The sequence below is a fragment of the Bos grunniens genome, chromosome 27, assembly GCF_055505025.1.
Source record: "Bos grunniens cultivar Pamir isolate PY7600 chromosome 27, Bosgru_T2T1.0, whole genome shotgun sequence".
In the NCBI taxonomy this organism is placed as follows: domain Eukaryota; kingdom Metazoa; phylum Chordata; class Mammalia; order Artiodactyla; family Bovidae; genus Bos; species Bos grunniens.
The window spans coordinates 35,537,107-35,556,246 of record NC_141191.1 but is presented as its reverse complement, the minus strand read 5'-3'; the positions used below and the strand labels follow the sequence as shown (position 1 = coordinate 35,556,246).

The following is a 19,140-nucleotide window of genomic DNA, read 5'->3' as shown; positions in this document are numbered from 1 at the left end:
TCACTCCAGCTGTGACACCCCAGACAAGTTAATTAACCTCTCTGTATCTGTTTCCTTGGGCTTCCCAGGTGGCACTAATGGTAAAGAACCCTCCTACCAATGCAAGAGACATAAGAGACGAGAGTTTGGTCCCTGGCACTGGGTTATTTGGGGCTTCCTTGATATCTCAGTAAAGAATCCGCCTGCAATGCGGGAGACCTGAGTTTGATCCCTGGGTTGGGAAGATCCTCTGAAGAAAGGAAAGGCTCCCCACTCCAGTATTCTGGCCTGGAGAATTCCATGGACTGTATAGGCCATGGGGTCGTAAAGAGTCAGACACGACTGAGCGACACTTTCACCAGGTTATTTTAAGAGGTTTGACAGAAAACAACACAATTCTGTAAATCAATTATCCTTCAATTAAACAGTAATTTTAAAAAATCATATTAGTGAATGCACATGCGAGACTAACATTTTCCAAGGACATAATAAGTGCTCAGCAAATGTTAGCTGGCTTCATAGTATAAAGAATTCTCACCAAAAAATGTAGAAAAATTAGTGTGTGCATGCATACTAAGTCACTCCAGTCATGTCCGACTCTGTATGACGCTATGGACTATAGCCCTCCAGGCTCCGCTGTCTGTGGGATTCTCCAGGCGAGCATACTGGAGTGGGTTGCCGTGCCCTCCTCCAGGGGATCTTCCCAACCCAGGGATTAAACCCAGGTCTCCTCCTGCATTGCATGCAGATTCTTTACCACTGAGCCACCAGGGAAGCCCTGAAAAATCAGTACCTTGGTACAAAACTGGCAAAGAGAAATTAAGATATTAAGAAACTACAAATGGCTGATAAGGAACTACTGGTGGTCCAGTGGTTAAGAGTTTTCCTTCCAATGCAAGGGATGAGGGTTCAACTCCTGGCCAGGGAACTAAGATGCCACGTGTCTCTGGGCAACTGAGCCCGCGCTCCACAACTACTGAGTCCATGAGCTCTGGAACTTGTGCTCCAGAACAAAAGAAGCCCACACGCCTCAACTGGACAGAAGGCCCTAAGCCTTTAAACTAGAGAAAGCCTGTGTGCTGCAGTGAAGACTCAGGGCAGCCAAAAAAAAAGGCTAATAAACATACAGGGGGGAATTCACCCTCACTGATAAGGAATTTAAAAAGTCAAACCAAGATTATAATTTTTTCCTCTTACCAAACTGGCAAAGATTGAAAATGAGAGTGCCTAGCACAGGAAAGGATACTATTACACTGCTAAAGTGGCAGTGGAAGAAAAGCTATGAGCAACCTGGACAGCATATTAAAAAGCAGAGACATTACTTTGCCGACAAAGGTCCATCTAGTCAAAGCTATGGTTTTTCCGGTAGTCATGTATGGATGCGAGAGTTGGGCTATATAAGAAAGCTGAGCGCCGAAGAATTGATGCATTTGAACTGTGGTGTTGGAGAAGACGCTTGAGAGTCCCTTGGACTGCAAGGAGATCTAACCAGTCCATCCTAAAGGAAATCAGTCCTGAATATTCAGTGGAAGGACTGATGCTGAAGCTGAAACTCCACTCTTTGGCCACCTGATGCAAAGAACTGACTCATTGAAAAAGACCCTGATGCTGGGAAAGATGGAAGGCGGGAGAAGAAGGGGACAACAGAGGATGAGATGGTTGTACGGCATCACCAACTCAGTTGACATGAGTTTGAGTAAACTCCAGGAGTTGTTGATAGACAGGGAGGTGTGGTGTGCTGCAGCCCATGGGGTCACAAAGAGTCAGACACGACTGAGCGACTGAATTGAGCTAAAAGAGGCAGTGTGGGCGTGGGGGGTATAATTTGGGATGACTTTGGGGGGAATAATTTGACAATATACATTAATACATAACAAAATATAGCCTTTAGAATATTTGCATTTTTCACTCTATAATTAAACTTCTAGGAATGTGTTCTAAATTATTGATCAGAGATGCACGAGTAATTATAAGAATATTTATTAACTGTGTTAACTTAGATGAGCAAAAATGGCAAGCCTCATGCATAACTGGCAGGAATGTAAAATGGTAAAGTCCTTTGGAAAACAGTTTGCTGGTTCCTCCAAAAGTTAAACATAGAGTTACTACGTGTGTGCGTGCTCAACCGTGTCCGACTCTTTGCAACCCATGGACTGTAGCCCACCAGACCCCTCTGTCCACGGGACTCTCCAGGCAAGGGTACTGGAGTGGGTTGCCATTTCCTACTCCAGGGGATCTTTCTGACCCAGGTATCAAACCCGTGTCTCTTGTGTCTCCTGCGTTCACCAGCAGATTCTTCACCACTGCACCAGCTGGGAAGCCCCAGAGTTATCAGGTGACCCAGCAATGCTGCTGCTGCTGCTGCTGCTGCTGCTAAGTCGCTTCAGTCGTGTCCGACTCCGTGTGACCCCATAGACGGCCGCCCACCAGAATCCCCGTCCCTGGGATTCTCCAGGCAAGAACACTGGAGTGGGCTGCCATTTCCTTCTCCAATGCATGAAACTGAAAAGTGAAAGTGAAGTCGCCCAGTCTACTCCGACTCTTAGCGACCCCATGGACTGCAGCCTACCAGGCTCCTCGGTCCATGGGATTTTCCAGGCAAGAGCACTGGAGTGGGGTGCCATTGCCTACTCTTCAGCAAATACCCACAAAGAACTGAAATCAGGTACTCAGTCAGATACTTGCAGATCAGTGTGCGTATCGGCACCATTTACAACTGGCTAAAGGTGGAGGCAACCCAAGTGTCCATCAAGAGATGAATAGATAAACAGAATGTGGTCTCTACATACACAGGAATATTATTAAGCCAGTCAAAGGAATGAAACTCCTTAACATGCTACAACATGAGTGAACCTTCAGGACATGATTCTAAGTTAACTAAGCAAGCCATAAAAGGACAAATATTCTATGATTCCACTTATATGAAGAACGTAAATAGAGACATTAAGTAGAATAGAGGTCACCGGCGGCTGGGGGATGGAAGTAAGGGGAGCGATTACTTACTGGATGCAGAGCTTCTCTTTGGGATGATGAAAAAGTGTAAACAGATACTTGTGACGGTGACACAACATGGTCAGTGGACTTAATTGAACACAAAAATGATTAAAATTGTGAATTTTACCTTACATATACTTTACAATAAAAAACTGCAAAAAAAAAAAAAAAAGCATACTATAGGACTCAGAGCGAGTTTCATAACATGGACCTCCATGGCACGTTCCAAGGCCATTCGGCATGCTACCGATTCATCTCCTGACCTGGAGTTAACAAATTCACACAGCCTGCAGCCCACTCTGGCTACCAGCCAACAAAGATATTAAATAACCCGCTTCGCTAGCCCAGGACACCAGCAGCTGTGCCCACCCGCCCCCCCACCTCTTGATTTTTGACACGAAATATGCACCAGCCGGGAGAAGTTGTGGGGTGGAGGTAAGGGTGGGGAAGCGCTGACGCTAAAAGAAGCAATTGAGCAAAACGCTAACCTCCTTGGAGTCTCAATCCTTGAGAGAGTATCTCTCTTACCTTTTAATGATTTGCAAAAAGGGATTTTTCTTCCCTTAGTAACTCTTGTTTAGTATATCAGCTGCCCTCACCATCTAGAAGTTGTGCTATCTGAACTCAACATACACACACAAATAATTCCCATGTCCTGCAATGCAAACCATTTCCTGGGGGGGTTGACTTCACCAGAGAGAGAGAGGCAGCAAACATCCTCTAAAAATTATATATTTCCACCATGTCACCAGTCCCTCCTTCAAGCTAAGTACTTCTTTTAACATTTCTTCATAGAGCAGGTTTTTCTGGGTCTTTTCCACAAACTGACTCTAAGTCTGTCTCTTAACTGTGCACTAAAACAGTTTCGATGGATGTTTGAAAAATTTCTACAGCAACTGCGGACCTAAATGTTTTCAATGACAGTAAAAATTGTTCGGTGAACAACACTATGGATTTGAAAGCCGTGGGTTTCAAGTACGTTGCCTCCTAAGATTACTTGTTGTGAATCCTGTGTGCTTGTGTCTAAAACTTCAAAGCCAGCACCTCTTCATGTCAGGACTTGTGTTCATCAAAAGGCTCTATCTTTTGTTGTTGCTATTTCTGTAGCTCATGAGACCTTTATAGAACCTGCATGTAATTCACATGATCAGAAAACCCCAAGGCAAAAACACTCCAGTTCTCAGAAACTCCTGGCTTTGCCAATAATCTAATCCATTAGAATATATTCCAAATGCAAACCAAGATTGCCCTAGAAATTTAACTGAAAGCGTTGACAAGAGCATTATGGTTCATTCCTCATGGACAAACTCAACAAGCCCTAGATGAGTTAGTTACACACCACAGTCCTTACGGAAAAATAGGTTCTGCTTTATGTCATTGTCCAAACCGCTCCACAAATTATTTACTGCTCTTAGAAAACCCATCTTGGCCCCATTGCCAAAAATAGTTCAACTCAGGAGTCATGTTTTCAAACATTTCACCAAACTACCACATCCCCAAACACAGGGCCATTCTCAGGACAGTGCTTCTTTCTGGAAAACGGAAATTAATTGAGGAAAAAGTTAATTCGAAAGAGCCAGTCTTGGTTCTCCAAGAGGCCTCGCTGAATTAGTACGCAAGTCAATCTTCCCTTTAGAAGAGAGTTGTGTGTGGGTGCTAAGTCATTTCAGTTGTGTCCAACTCTTTGTAACCCTATAGACTGTAGCCCTCCAGGTTCCTCTGTCCATGGGATTCTGTAGGCAAGAATACTGGAGTGGGTTGCCATGCCCTCCTCCAGGGGATTTTTTGACCCAAGAGTCAAACCCACATCTCCTGCATTGGCAGGCAGTTTTTTTTGTTTGTTTGTTTTTTTTTTTTTACCACTAGAGCCACCTGGAAGGGCCCCAGAACAGACTCAGTTCAGTTCAGTCGCTCAGTCGTGTCCGACTCTTTGCGACCCCATGAATTGCAGCACGCCAAGCCTCCCTGTCCATCACCAATTCCTGGAGTTCACTCAAACTCATGTCCATCAATTCGGTGATGCCATCCAGCCATCTCATCCTCTGTCGTCCCCTTCTCCTCCTGCCCCCAATCCCTCCCAGCCTCCGAGTCTTTTCCAATGAGTCAACTCTTCGCATGAGGTGCCCAAAGTATTGGAGTTTCAGCTTTAGCATCAGTCCTTCCAAAGAACACCCAGGACTGATTTCAGCCTTACTCAAAATATACATCCCACAGAAGCGAGCATAGCACCTGGTTTATAGGTACATATACATGGGAATGTATTAATAACTCAGGTAAGCAAGCATGCTTTAGGTACCAACCCTGCACTAATAACACACACTAGTTCATAAGGTAGGTATGATTATTATTGCCATTTTAAAGATGCGGACATCTGCCCAACTGAAGAGTTAAGTGATTACTTTCCAAAGCTTCCTGAACTAAGCTACTCCTGGAATTCCAGCCCAGGTCTGCCTGATCCACAGCTTCTGCTCTTAATCACTATCTGTGCAGCCTCCCTGAATAACTGAAATGACATTTCCCTGTACCTTTTACCAAAGCCAACTCACTTGCTTCCTCCGGTTTGGGGAAGGTAGACCTTCCTGCAAGACTAGAAGCTATAATTTTCCATAATAATCAGTTATATCTTAAAATCAGAACTTTCTCTTCATACATGTCCATACTTGTTTACATTTCTTTTTAAAAGTAATTTTATTTTATTTATTGGCTGCACCTCATGGTGTGCGGGACCTTAGTTCATCGACCAGGGATTGAACCCTTGCCCTCTACACTGGCAATGGGGAGTTTTAACCACTGGACCACCAGGGAAGTCCCCCACATGTGTTGATATTTCATAGTAGAACTCTGTTAAGACAGATTTATCTGGTTAAATTTCATACTTGATTAAATTTTTCTAAAATATAAACTGTGAGCATTCTGAAACATACTTTTCTCCCTCAAAAGACAAATGCATTCACGCATCACTTGTGAGATTTTCATGTATTTTTATGTTTTTTAAAAAGGAACAATAGATTTTGAAAATGCAACGGCCCGAGTAGGGGAACTTCCTTGAGGTCAGTGTTATCCATGGCCACCATGTGTCCGGCAGGAAATCTGTAGCCGGTGACATTAACAATGACCGTGGAGACACTTGTGGCTGTACACCCGAATGAGGCAGGATAAAAAGCATGCTTTTTGCTCTTCATGTACATCACAGGCATCGAAGCTCATGTTTCTCATCTTTCACCTGGTCTGTGCCAAGTGGTTTGTAGGGCTGACTCATTAAGCCTGCACACTCTGATGAGGCCAAAACTCTCCACACAGCCCACATGTGTTTATGTCCTTCTCAATGCCCTCACTCCAGCAGGGTCGGGCATTCCTGGGTGGTATTCCTAGGCTTAGACCAAGGATGGCTTTAATGATTATTTTTAGGCAAGCTTTGGTAAATATATAAGGCATGTGCAGAATCTCCTTGGAGAAAGAGACCCTCTATTGCAAAAGCACAGGATAATCTGACAATCGAGAATCAATTCCTCACCCGGACAGCTGAATCCAGCACAAAAAGCCCTGAGTTCATCTCTCCAGCATCCTATCAGAGAACGATTCAAATATTTACTTTTGAGTTACACCAGCCACATGCTCACCAAGATTACATAGTCAACCGTCATCCTTGGCTAAAACAACTTACTGCTCAGAGATAAAACCTATTAGCATGCTTTTCATATAAACATATGATCTTTATGTCATCCTCAGAGCAGCCTGTGAAGTGGACGTTGTCATCATTCCCAGTTTACATACAAGGAAGCAGACTCAGAGAGGTTAAGGATCAGATAAAAGAGCTCCAGATACTAAGGAGCAAAGCCTAGAATTCAACCCCGGGCAATCTGCCTCTAAAACTCTGAACATCATCGCAGTTATTACACTGCCCCTTGTTTGCTTGTTTATTTAATATTTATTTATTTGGCTGTACTGGGTCTTAGTTGCGGCACAGGGATCTCCAGAGTGGGGGTTCAGTAGATGCAGTGCAGGGGCTTAGCTGCCCCATACCCGCCATATCCCCAGCAACCTGCTCCTGCCTCGTGAAAGCTTAGTTCCCAAACCAGGGATCGAACCCTCATCCCCTGCACTGGAAGGCAAAGTCTTAACCACTGGACCACCAGAGGCATCCCTTACGTTTGCTTTTTATAAAGTTAAATCAACTTTGCAATTCTTTTTCTCATTAGGTATAAGCATTGCTGATTCAGATTTCTGCCTCATTTGGGAGGAATTAAAGGAAAAAGTGGGGTGTGTTCTGCCTGCTGAGATAATAGTTTGTTTCCTAAAATCAATCCCAACACTCCCGTGGGAAATGGCTGCAGCAGGACCTCTGGAGTCAGAATCTGGGTCCCCCACCTTGTAGCTCTGTGACCTTGAACAAGTCATTTCTCTTTGTATTGATATTTCAGCTTCCTCACCAATAAAATGAGGGCCATAACAGAAATGAATTCAGTGTTCTTGGGGACTAACTAACACGCAGAGTATTTAGAACAGGGTTCGGCACATTTTTAATCTACTCAATAATTCTCAGCTATTCTTACGATTAATAAGATGCCTGGACTAAGTTTAGATTCGAGAACATATGTAAACCATCAGGAGGAACAACTAACATGTCTATCATCTGGATATTCTGGAAATTACTTTGTCTTGAAAAGAGAATCCAAAGAGGCCCCTCCCACCGCCCAGACTGTCTGTATGTGATGGCTAAGTGTATCTTTCTCAAACTAAACAGCTTTGGCACTGGCTGAATTAAAATAGAGTATGGATTCTTTGACATTACCTCCAGGACACACACACACACACACTTTAAACATTTTTAATTAAACGCTTAAAGATGGTTTGGGTTCTCAGATAAATAGTTATCATCAACACATCCTCTCTGCGATAAGACAGCAAGGCCACCTTTCAAACCGCAGCAACTTGCTCTAAATCACGTTCCTAAAAATGGCCCTTCGAAACTTGCATTTCAGTACTTGGTGTTCCCAGTTGTTGCTGTCCCAGAACAAAAGCCTAATTGCTGCCGCTACAATACAGTCCTTTCTCTGAGATCATCACGAAGCCCTCGGAGCAAACAAGAGGGAGTTCTTGCGAACAACGAGCACGGCATCAAGTTCCTGGACCCTGAAGGCCAACACGAGCCGAGTTATCTTTGCGACTCGAGTCCCTTTCTAATCTCTACTCCTGTAGCAACTGGCTCCGTCTCGGGGGTGTTTCTGAGCCCTTGAGGACACGTGTGTGTTCCTGCTTGGACGAGTCTGGAAAACTTCGGGGTCCTCTAATCCCCGCCTCCCCCCGCCCCGGGCACAGCAAGGGCGGGCGCGGGTCCGCAGCCCGCCTGGGGGCGATACTGCCCCCATGGGGTCGTGGTCGTGCGTCCCCCGGGCCCCTCAAGGTGAGGCTTGGGGCGGGATGTCCCACCAGGCCCACCCCTGCGCCCCGCAGGCGCGCGCGGGAGTCCCCACTTTCCCAGCCCGGGTGGGACGGGCGCCGTGCGTTCCCATCCCGGGCCGGCACTCAAAGCCCCGAACAGCGGCCCCGGGGATCTGGGGGGGCGGGAGTTGGGGGTGCTGGGACTCACGCGGTCTCTCGGGGTCTCGGGGACCTCTCCGCGGTCGGCTCCCGGCCCCTCGGGCTCTGAGAGTGGGCCCCTCCCATGGCTCAGAGCGCGGGGCCCCGGCTGCGCCAGCCGGTGGTTGCTCCGCGGCGCGCCGGCCCGGCCCGGACCCCGCCGGGAGGAGGAGGCGGGCGCCGGAGGAAGGGTGGGGCCGCGGGGTGGGCGGGGGTGCCGGGGACAGGGTCCTGGCCGCCGGGAGCGCCGGCAAAAGGGCGTTGCTGGAGACGATGCGACTTCTCCGCCAATCGCAGGGCTCGGCCCGCCCGGCGGCCCGGGGACCCCCGCCCGGAGATCCTTCCCGGGCGAGGCTGAACGCGTGGGTCACGCAGCCAGGGAGCCCCCCCGGGCGGCGGAGGGCGACAGGTGGACTGGGGCGGGGGGTGCCCGGTGGCAGTCGCCCTCCCAGTTCGCCCGGGCCGCGGGCCGGCCCCCGGGGAGCCCCCGCGCGCGGCTGCCAGCGGCGCAGCTGGGAGGGGGCCCCGCGGGGCGGCCGTGCGGTAGAAGCCCCGGGAGGGGGCGGTGTGCGCCGGCACCCCAGACCCGGGCCGCCTTCCCAGACCCGGGCCGCCTTCCCCGCCAGGCGGCCTCCCCCAGCCGCTTGTCCGGCACAGAGGGCTGCGCAGAGTCATGTAGAAAACGGAGAGGACCTGTTCGTGCCCCCCCAAACTCGAGACAAGTTCCTGCGCCCTCCCCGAGTCTTGCTTTCTTTTAATTTGTAAAATAAGAGGGCTGTGATCATTCTTGACCTCTTAATGTCCCTTCCGGTTCTGACAACCAATGAATGAATTCTCTTCCGAACTCTTGTGTTGGAAATAAGATCCTGTCCCTCCCATCAGCCCTGTGATGTACCTACTCACACTCCTTACAGGGCTTCCCTGGTGGTTCAGATGGTTAAAGAATCTGCGTGCAAAGCAGGAGATCCAGGATTGAACTGGGTTGGGAAGACTCCCTGGAGGAGGGAATGGCAACCCACTCCAGTATTCTTGCCTGGAGAACTCCATGGACAGAGGAGCCTGGTCGGTTACAGTCCTTGGGGTCACAAAAAGTCGAATTCGACTGAGAGACTAACACACCATACTCCTTATAACTTCCTTTCAAAATATTTCAGGCTCTTCATCCGTTCCCACCTCCCAGTTCGCTCTCCTCCATCCCAGGGTTTCTTTTAGTTTAAAATATGGAATGCCCTCTTTTCCTAACACCTGTTTATCCTTCCAGACCCAACTCAGATTGCCTTCTACACCACTATCCTGCATTCTGATCTTACAGCTTTTTATTATTGCCTGTTTCCTTCACTAGAAGGTAAACTCCACGACGGGGAGTTTATTTCGTTTTCATTGTCCTCCCAATTCTGCCGGGCACATACCTAGTAGATACCCATCATTGCTGATAAATGCATCCATCCTACATATGTTATCACCCTGCTCCCATACCACTTGTTAATTCCTCCAGCATAGCACCTACCGATCTTATTTTGCAACTATCTCTTCATTTATTTGTCTTTCAGTTCTTTAAGGGCAAGAATACTTTCTTATCTCTGTACCCAAGCTTACTGCCTGGCACAACGCCTGTATCCTGGCTTATGTACAATAAATATTTGCCAAATGAATGAATGAAACTGTGGTTAAGCACACAGACTGGTACTGAATGTTAACTTCCTCCTTGAGTGAAAACTACAGGCAGGAAAGATGTATGCAGCTACATTTTCATGTTTCCACAAAGGATGGGAAACTCCTACTATATTTACAATGACTCTTTTTTTTTATGTCAAATGTTGACTTCCTGTTTATGCATTATCTTTACCCTCCTATAGCCAGAGAGTCCCCAGCGTTCAGGATGCTGCTGGGTTATAGATAGACATAAACAAGCAGAATATTTGGGGCTGGGAAAAGAAACATTAATTAGTACACCAGCAGAGTGAGACAGGGGAATGAGGTTTTGTGGGGAGGATTTCATAGAGCTGAAAAAAGTTGACTCTTGGCAGATGATTTTTTTTAGAAGTTCGAATTCTCCCCACATTCTGTCTGGAATACTAAGGCAATGTGATTGAAGTGTCATTGAGAAGGCAAACAACCCTGTCAGAGCTGTGGCCCCTTCCCGAGGAACTGTTCAGCTCCCCCAGGGAGAAAGGTGGGTCATTCCAAGGGGGAAATGGGAGGGGAAGCCACGGCAGAAGGAAAAGGGGGATGGGAAAGTTTTATCCCCCTCCCTGCACCTCCAGTAGACAAGAGGGGCTGTTAGGAGGAGCTTTCTTACTGTTTCTGCAGAAAAGCAGAGGATAGTACTCTTGCCTGGAAAATCCCAGGGACGGAGGAGCCTGGTAGGCTACAGTCTATGGGGTCGCTAGGAGTCGGACACGACTGAGCGACTTCACTTTCACTTTTCAGTTTCATGCATTGGAGAAGGAAATGGCAGCCCTCTCCAGTGTTCTTGCCTGGAGAATCCCAAGGACGGGGAAGCCTGGTGGGCTGCTGTCTATGGGGTCGCACAGAGTTGGACACGACTGAAGCGACTTAGCAGCAGCAGCAGCAGCAGCAGCACTAAAATGGTTGAAAGGAAAAGAAATGAAGCCTATATCCTACTGAGGTGCAGAGAAACAGAGAGAATGAAGGGGAAAAGGAGTCTGCACAGAATGTGAAAGGTAGTCCCGCAGGGGCGCAAAGGGCATCTCTACTGAGACGCTTGTGTTTACTGCTCTTGCTGCCCTGGCTGATACAGAGACAGGGGTCATCAGTGAAGTCAGTGAAGGGAATTTTTTTTTTTAACTTTTTATTCTTTATTGGAATATAGCCAATTAACAATGTTGTGAGAGTTTCAGGTGCACAGCAAAGGAGCTCAGCCATATGTATCCATGTATCCATTCCCCGCCCCCCCCCAACCTCCCCTCCCATCCAGGCTGCCTCATCACACTGAGCAGAGTTCCCTGTGCTATACAGTAGGTCCTTGTTGGGTATCCATTTTAAATATAGTCATGTGTACATGTCAATTCCAAACTCCATAACTACCCCTCCCCGCCCCCTCATTCTCCCAGGCAACCATAAGTTTATTCTCTAAGTCTGTGAGTCTGTTAGGGAAAGCAATTACTGTTTGGAGGGAAATAAATGGAATGAGGGCTTTTCAGAGAAAAGGCCTGATGTCCCCAGGAGGGGTAGTATCTGATACCCAGTGTTAGGGTTTCCCTTTGTGCTTTGTAATTCTGTTAGTAAGGTATTTTTTAAACATTGAAAAAAGAGTGAAAAAAGAAAATTTAACAAACCGAAATTCAAGATTTCCCCCGAGATGGCAAAAGACATCCTTCAGTGTCAAATCCTACCCCCAGAAGGTTACTTTTGCTCAGAAGAGGGATGGGCGCTAATGCTCAATGGGTACCGGAGTACTCTCTGCTCGGTGGTTGACAAAAGTAACCACAGTTAGTTCTCAGAGTGCTGGGGAAGGATCACAGTAGGTAATATCTGTTGAACACTTTATGTGCCAGATACTGTTCTCAGTGCATTAATTTATTAACTCATTCAGTACATCACGGCATTTTGGGAAGGTACTTTCAGTATCCTCAATTTACAAAGAGTAAAGTGAAGCACAGAAAGATTAAACACACCTAAGTTCACTCAGTAAGAAATAGCAGGACTATCTACCTTCCAATGCAGGGGACATAAGTATGATCCCTGGTCTGGGACGATCTCACATCCCACGAAGCAACTAAGCCTGTGAGCCACGACTGCTGAGCCCGCGTGCTGCAAAGACTGAAGCCCACACACCCCAGAGCCTTTGCTCTGCGACAAGAGAAGCCATCACAAATGAGAAGGCCTCGCACCACAACTAGAGAAAGCCGCCTCACAGCAATGAAAATCCAGCACAGCAATAAGTAAATGAATAAATAATAGCAGAGCCCAGGTTCTAACCCAGGTAGGCTAGGTCCAGAGCTATCACACAGAGCTTAGCTTCTATGCTGTATTTCCTTAATTTTTACACTGTGTGCCCCACTTTAAGCTGAAGAAACTGACAAGTAGAGAGGTAAGTGGTATTTAAACCTAGTTCTGTCTTGATTACAAAGCTTATGTTTCACATGTATTTCCCCCCCGCCCCTTCAAAGTAGACAAGTTGGGAAGCTACATGCTTATCTTAGAGCTGTACCATCCTTCCTGTTTTGGAAATTATTTAAATGCCAATTTATAGCCACAGGATAAAACTGGATTTACTGCTTAAGAGTCACACACTGTTCTTGAAACCAGGTAACGCTCCAACACTGTTCTCAATTTTCAAAATAGTTTTGACTACTCTAGATCCTTTGTCTTACTGTATACATTTTAAACTAAATTTTATTTAAATAATTTTATTTATTAATAAAATTATTTAAATAAAATAAATTTTAAAATAAAATTATAAATTTCTTTTTTAAAAACCTGTTTGGATTTCTACAGGGATTATATTGATTCTAATGACTAATTCAAATGGAGATTCCCAGTTTAACAGTTTTGAGACTTCCGATCCGTAGACATGATACAGCTCTCTATTCATGTAGATTTTCTTGAATTTCCCATAGCTTTTTAGTTTTCAGCCAACAGATCTTACATATCTCTTGCTAACTTTATTCCTAAGTGTATTTATACTCCTGTAAATGGAATTGTTTTATAATTTTACTTTCTAAATGTTGCTGCTGCTGCTGCTAAGTGGCTTCAGTCATGTCCAACTCTGTGCGACCCCATAGATGGCAACCCACCAGGCTCCCCCGTCCCTGGGATTCTCCAGGCAAGAACACTGGAGTGGGTTGCCATTTCCTTCTCCAATGCATGAAAGTGAAAAGTGAAAGTGAAGTCGCTCAGTCATGTCCGACTCTTAGCGACCCCATGGACTGCAGCCTATCAGGCTCCTCCGTCCATGGGATTTTCCAGGCAAGAGTACTGGAGTGGGGTGCCATTGCCTTCTCCATTCTAAATGTTCAGATCAGATCACATCAGTCGCTCAGTCATGTCCGACTCTTTGCAGGCCTCCCTGTCCATCACCAACTCCCGGAGTTCACTCAGACTCACGTCCATCGAGTCAGTGATGCCATCCAGCCATCTCATCCTCTGTCGTCCCCTTCTCCTCCTGCCCCCAATCCCTCCCAGCATCAGAGTCCTTTCCAATGAGTCAACTCTTCGCATGAGGTGGCCAAAGTACTGGAGTTTCAGCTTTAGCATCATTCCTTCCAAAGAAATCCCAGGGCTGATCTCCTTCAGAATGGACTGGTTGGATCTCCTTGCAGTGCAAGGGACTCTCAAGAGTCTTCTCCAACACCACAATTCAAAAGCATCAATTCTTCGGCACTCAGCCTTCTTCACAGTCCAACTCTCACATCCATACATGACCACAGGAAAAACCATAGCCTTGACTAGACGAACCTTTGTTGGCAAAGCAATGTCTCTGCTTTTGAATATGCTATCTAGGTTGGTCATAACTTTCCTTCCAAGGAGTAAGCGTCTTTTAATCTCATGGCTGCAGTCACCATCTGCAGTGATTTTGGAGCCCAGAAAAATAAAGTCTGACACTGTTTCCACTGTTTCCCCATCTAGAAGTGATGGGACCGGATGCCATGATCTTCGTTTTCTGAATGTTGAGCTTTAAGCCAACTTTTTCACTCTCCTCTTTCACTTTCATCAAGAGGCCTTTTAGTTCCTCTTCACTTTCTGCCATAAGGGTGGTGTCATCTGCATATCTGAGGTTATTGATATTTCTCCCAGCAATCTTGATTCCAGCTTGTGTTTCTTCCAGTCCAGCATTTCTCATGATGTGCTCTGCATATAAGTTAAATAAACAGGGTGACAATATACAGCCTTGACGAACTCCTTTTCCTATTTGGAACCAGTCTGTTGTTCCATGTCCAGTCCTAACTGTTGCTTCCTGACCTGCATACAAATTTCTCAAGAGGCAGATCAGGTGTTCTGGTATTCCCATCTCTTTCAGAATTGTCCACAGTTTATTGTGATCCACACAGTCAAAGGCTTTGGCACAGTCAGTAAAGCAGAAATAGATGTTTTGCTGGAACTCTCTTGCTTTTTCGATGATCCAGCAGATGCTGGCAATTTGATCTCTGGATTCCTCTGCCTTTTCTAAAACCAGCTTGAACATCAGGAAGTTCACTGTTCACATATTGCTGAAGCCTGGCTTGGAGAATTTTGAGCATTACTTTACTAGTGTGTGAGACGAGTACAATTGTGCGGTAGTTTGAGCATTCTTTGGCATTGCCTTTCTTTGGGATTGGAATGAAAACTGACCTTTTCCAGTCCTGTGGCCACTGCTGAGTTTTCCAAATTTGCTGGCATATTGAGTGCAGCACTTTCACAGCATCATCTTTTAGGATTTGGAATAGCTCAACTGGAATTCCATCACCTCCACTAGCTTTGTTCGTAGTGATGCTTTCTAAGGCCCACTTGACTTCACATTGTTGCTAGTAAATAGAAATATAGTCGACATTTGTGTATTGTATCCTGCAGCCCTGCTAAACTCACTTATTACTTCTAATAGCTTTTTTGTGGGTTCCTTGGGTTTTTCTATACAATATCATTTGCAAATAAAGATAGTTTTACTTCTTTCTTTATAATCTGTATGCTTTTTTCCCCTTGCTTTGCTGCATTGACTAGGCACTTCTATACATTGTTAAATAAAACTAGTAATCCTTGCCTTGTTCCTTTTCTTAGGTAGAAAGCATAAAATCCTTCACATTGTAGTATATTAGCTGTCAGATTTTGCAGATGCAGTTGAGAAGATTTTTTTTTAATTTATAATTTACTAAAACATTTCTATAATAAAAGGATGTTGTATTTTGACAAATGCTATTTCTACATTTATTAAAATGATCATATTGTTTTCCCCCATATTCTATTAATTTGTTGAATTACATAGATTTTTTTGGATGTTAGATCAGTCTTGTATAGCCACTTGATCATGGTGTATAGTTTTCTTATATGCTGCTAATATTTGGATGGCTCATATTTTGTTGAGGAATTTTGTATCTATATTCATGAGGGATATTGGTCTGTAGATTCTTTCTTAAGATGTCTTCATCTGGCTTTGGAATCAAGATAATACTGGGATCATAAAATGAGTTGGAAAGTGTTTCCTCCCCCTTTATTTTTTAAGAGTTTTAAGGAATGGTATTAACATTATTTCTTCTTTAAATGTTTGATAGGATTCACCAGTGAAACCATCTAAGCCTGGAGTTTTCTTTGTCAGAAGGCTTTTCAACTCCAAATTTTGTAATTGATAGAGGGTGTTCAAGCATCCTGTGTCTTCTTGGGTCAGCTTCATAATTTACATCTTCCCCAGAAAGTGTCCATTTCACCTAAGTGGTCATTTGTTTGTTAAGCAATAACCTTTCTTATCTTCCTTTTCTTAATACTGGTTGATTGGTTGCATCAGGCCCTAGTTGCTACATGAGGGATTTTCCTCGCAGCACGAGGGCTCTTCAGGTGCGGGCTCTCTAGTTGTGGCACACAGGCTCCAGAGCGCATGGACTCTGTAATCGTGATGTGTAGGCTTAGTTGCCAAGTGGGATTTTAGTTCCACAACCTGGGATTGAATCCACATCCCCTTAGGTTTTTCTATAGGCTGTCTGTATTGATAAGCAGATTCTTAACCACTGGACTGCTGGGGAAGTCCTTAGGGTCACATTTAAAGGCATAGAGTTGTTCATACTGCTGACAATGGATTGTTGTTTGGACCTGTTTTAATGTCTGAGGGATCTGTAGCAACATCTTCTTTCATTACTGATATTGGCACTTTCTTTTCTTCTTGTTTGTCAGCCAGGCTTGAAATTTACCAATCCTATTAACTTTTTCAAATGACTGGCCTTTGGTTTTACTGGTTTTCTTTTTTCTGTTCTCTATTTCATTGATTTCTGTCTTATCTTTATAATTTCCTTCCTTCTGATTGCTTTGGGTTTAATTTGCTTTGCTCTTTTTCTAGTTTTAAAGGTGGAAACTTCAATCAGTGATTTGAGACCCTTCTTTTTTTCCTCTTAAAGGCATTCAAAGCTATAAATTATTTCTCTTTAAGTGCTGTTAGCTACAACCCACAAATTTTGAAATGTGTTTTTGTAATCCTTCAGTACAAAATATTTTCTGTCTCTTGTGATTTCGTCTTCACGCCAGTCAATATTAAAAGGGTGTTGTTTCATTTCCAAATACTTGGGATTTTCCTCATTCTCTTATTGTTCTTAGTTTATAATTTAATTTTGCTGTGGTCAGAAGACAAATCTTCAAAATTTACGGAGACTTGTTTATGGTCCAGAATATAATCTATCCTGATAAACCCATTGTGTCCACTTGTATCTATACTTTGCGGTTGTTGGGTGAAGTGTTTCTCTAAATACCAGTTAGGTCCTGGTGGCTGATACGGTTGTTAAGATTTTCTTTCTTTGCTCACTTTTGTTTGTTTATTCAATTTCTAAGAGACATTAAAATCTCCAGTTATGATGGCCTATTTCTACCTTTAATTATGTCCATTTTTGCTGCATGTATGGTGAAGCTGTTATTGAGCATAGACAAATCTGTGATCTCTATGGCGTCTTGAGTAACTAACACTCATCATTCTGTTATCTTTAGTAATAAATTATTTTTGGAAATCTCTTTTGTTTGATACTAATATAGCCTCTCTAGCCTTCTGTGCTTAATACTGATATATCTTTTACTATCCATCTGAAAGAGAAGAGTGAAAAAGTTGGCTTAAAGCTCAACATTCAGAAAACTAAGATCATGGCATCCGGTCCCATCACTTCATGGCAAGTAGATGGAGAAACAGTAGAAACAGTGGCAGACTTTATTTTCTTGGGCTCCAAAATCACTGCAGATGGTGACTGCAGCCGGGAAATAAAAAGATGCTTACTCCTTGGAAGAAAAGTTATGACCAACCGAGACAGCATATTAAAAATCAGAGACATGACTTTGCCAACAAAGATCTGTCTAGTCAAGGCTATGGTTTTTCCAGTAGTCATGTATGGATATGTGAGTTGGACTATAAAGAAAGCTGAGCGCCAAAGAATTGATGCTTTTGAATTGTGGTGTTGGAGAAGACTCTTGAGAGTCCCTTGGAATGCAAGGAGATCCAACCACTTCATCCTAAAGGAGATCAGTCCTGAATATTCATTGGAAGGACTGATGTTGAAGCTGAAACTCCAATACTTTGGCCACCTGAAGTGAAGAGCTGACTCACTGGAAAAGACCCTGATGCTGGGAAAGATTGAAGGCAGAAGGAAAAGAGGACGACAGAGGATGAGATGGTTGGATGGCATCACCGACTTAATGGACATGAGTTTGAGTAAACTCCAGGAGTTGGTGATGGACAGGGAGGCCTGGCGTGCTGCAGTCCATGGGGTTGCAAAGAGTTGGACACGACTGAGTGACTGAACTAACTAGTTTTCATCTATTTCTATCTTTGCATTTAAACTATTTTTTTAAGCTGGACTTTATTTTTCAGAGTAGTTTTAGGTGCAGAGTTAAAAGGAGCAGAAAGCACAGAGAGTTTATATATAGCCCCTGCCTTCAAACTCACACAGCCTCCCCACTATCAACCCCGTCCCTCCAGAGTGATACATATGTCACAACCAAGGAACCTGCACTGACATGTCACTGTCACCCAAAGTTGATAGTTGACATCAGGGTTCACTCTTGGTATGTATCCTACAAGTTTTGGCAAATATATAATGACATGTCTCCACCATTGCTGTGTCATACGGAAGAGGTTCACTGCCCTAAACATCCTCTGTTCTCTGCCTGTTCATCCTTCCCCTTCCCTCTCCCCTGGCAACCAGTGATACTATGTTTTATTGTCTCCATAGTTTTGCCTGTTGCAGAACGTCATATAGTTAGAATCACACAATATGTAGCCTTTGAAGACTGACTTCTTTCACTTAAGACGTGCATTAAAGATTTCTCCGTGTCTTTCTTGTGGCTTGATAGCTCTTCATGAAAAGTGAAACTGAAAGTGTTAGTCACTCAGTCGTGTCCGACTCTGCGATCACACGGACTGTAGCCCACCAGGCTCCTCTGTCCATGGAATTCTCCAGGCAAGAATACTGGAGTGGGTAACCATTCTTTTCTCCAAGGGATCTTCCTAACCCAGGGATCGAACCCAGGTCTCCTGCATCACAGGCGGATCCTTTACCATCTGAGCCACCAGGGAAGCCCAATAGTTCTTCATATGTTAGATATCTAATTTTGGACTGTATCATGGACATCATGAATACTAAGTTGTGGCGATTTCGGGCTCCATTACTTTTCACTGGTGAGAGTTGTTTTTCTTTCATTTCAGCAGATCATTTTCTCACTAGGCTTGAACTTCATCCCCTGCTTCTTGGGTGGCAGCTCCAGTCTGAGTGCAGACCTTCTGTGTAGCGGAGCTGCTCTGAGTGTTTTCTGCACACATGTGTTTCAAGGGTCAGTCCGTGATTTGGTTTGGGGATCTCCTCTTTGACTCTTTCCTTTCTGGGTTCCCCCACTTTTTCAGCATTCATCATTTCCTGACTTCACTTCTTTCACCCCTCATAAGAGCAGGCAGGACTTGAGAGTTTC

The 19,140-nt window shown here is 44.7% G+C and overlaps 1 protein-coding gene across 15 annotated transcripts in view; it reads right to left on the bottom strand.

Moving 5' to 3' along the window:
• TACC1 (transforming acidic coiled-coil containing protein 1) overlaps positions 1–19,140 on the bottom strand; it is a 130,525-nt gene that overhangs the window by 91,537 nt on the left and 19,848 nt on the right. For 4 of the 15 annotated variants that reach the window (XM_086380360.1, XM_086380364.1, XM_086380369.1 and 1 more), the window contains exon 1: positions 8,564–8,700. The exons of the other annotated variants lie outside the window; for them this stretch is intronic. In XM_086380360.1, coding sequence (XP_086236486.1) covers positions 8,564–8,640 — 77 coding nt within the window. In that variant the 5' untranslated portion in view covers positions 8,641–8,700. Of the gene's footprint in view, positions 1–8,563; positions 8,701–19,140 lie in introns of those variants that run through there. 15 annotated transcript variants of the gene reach the window in all.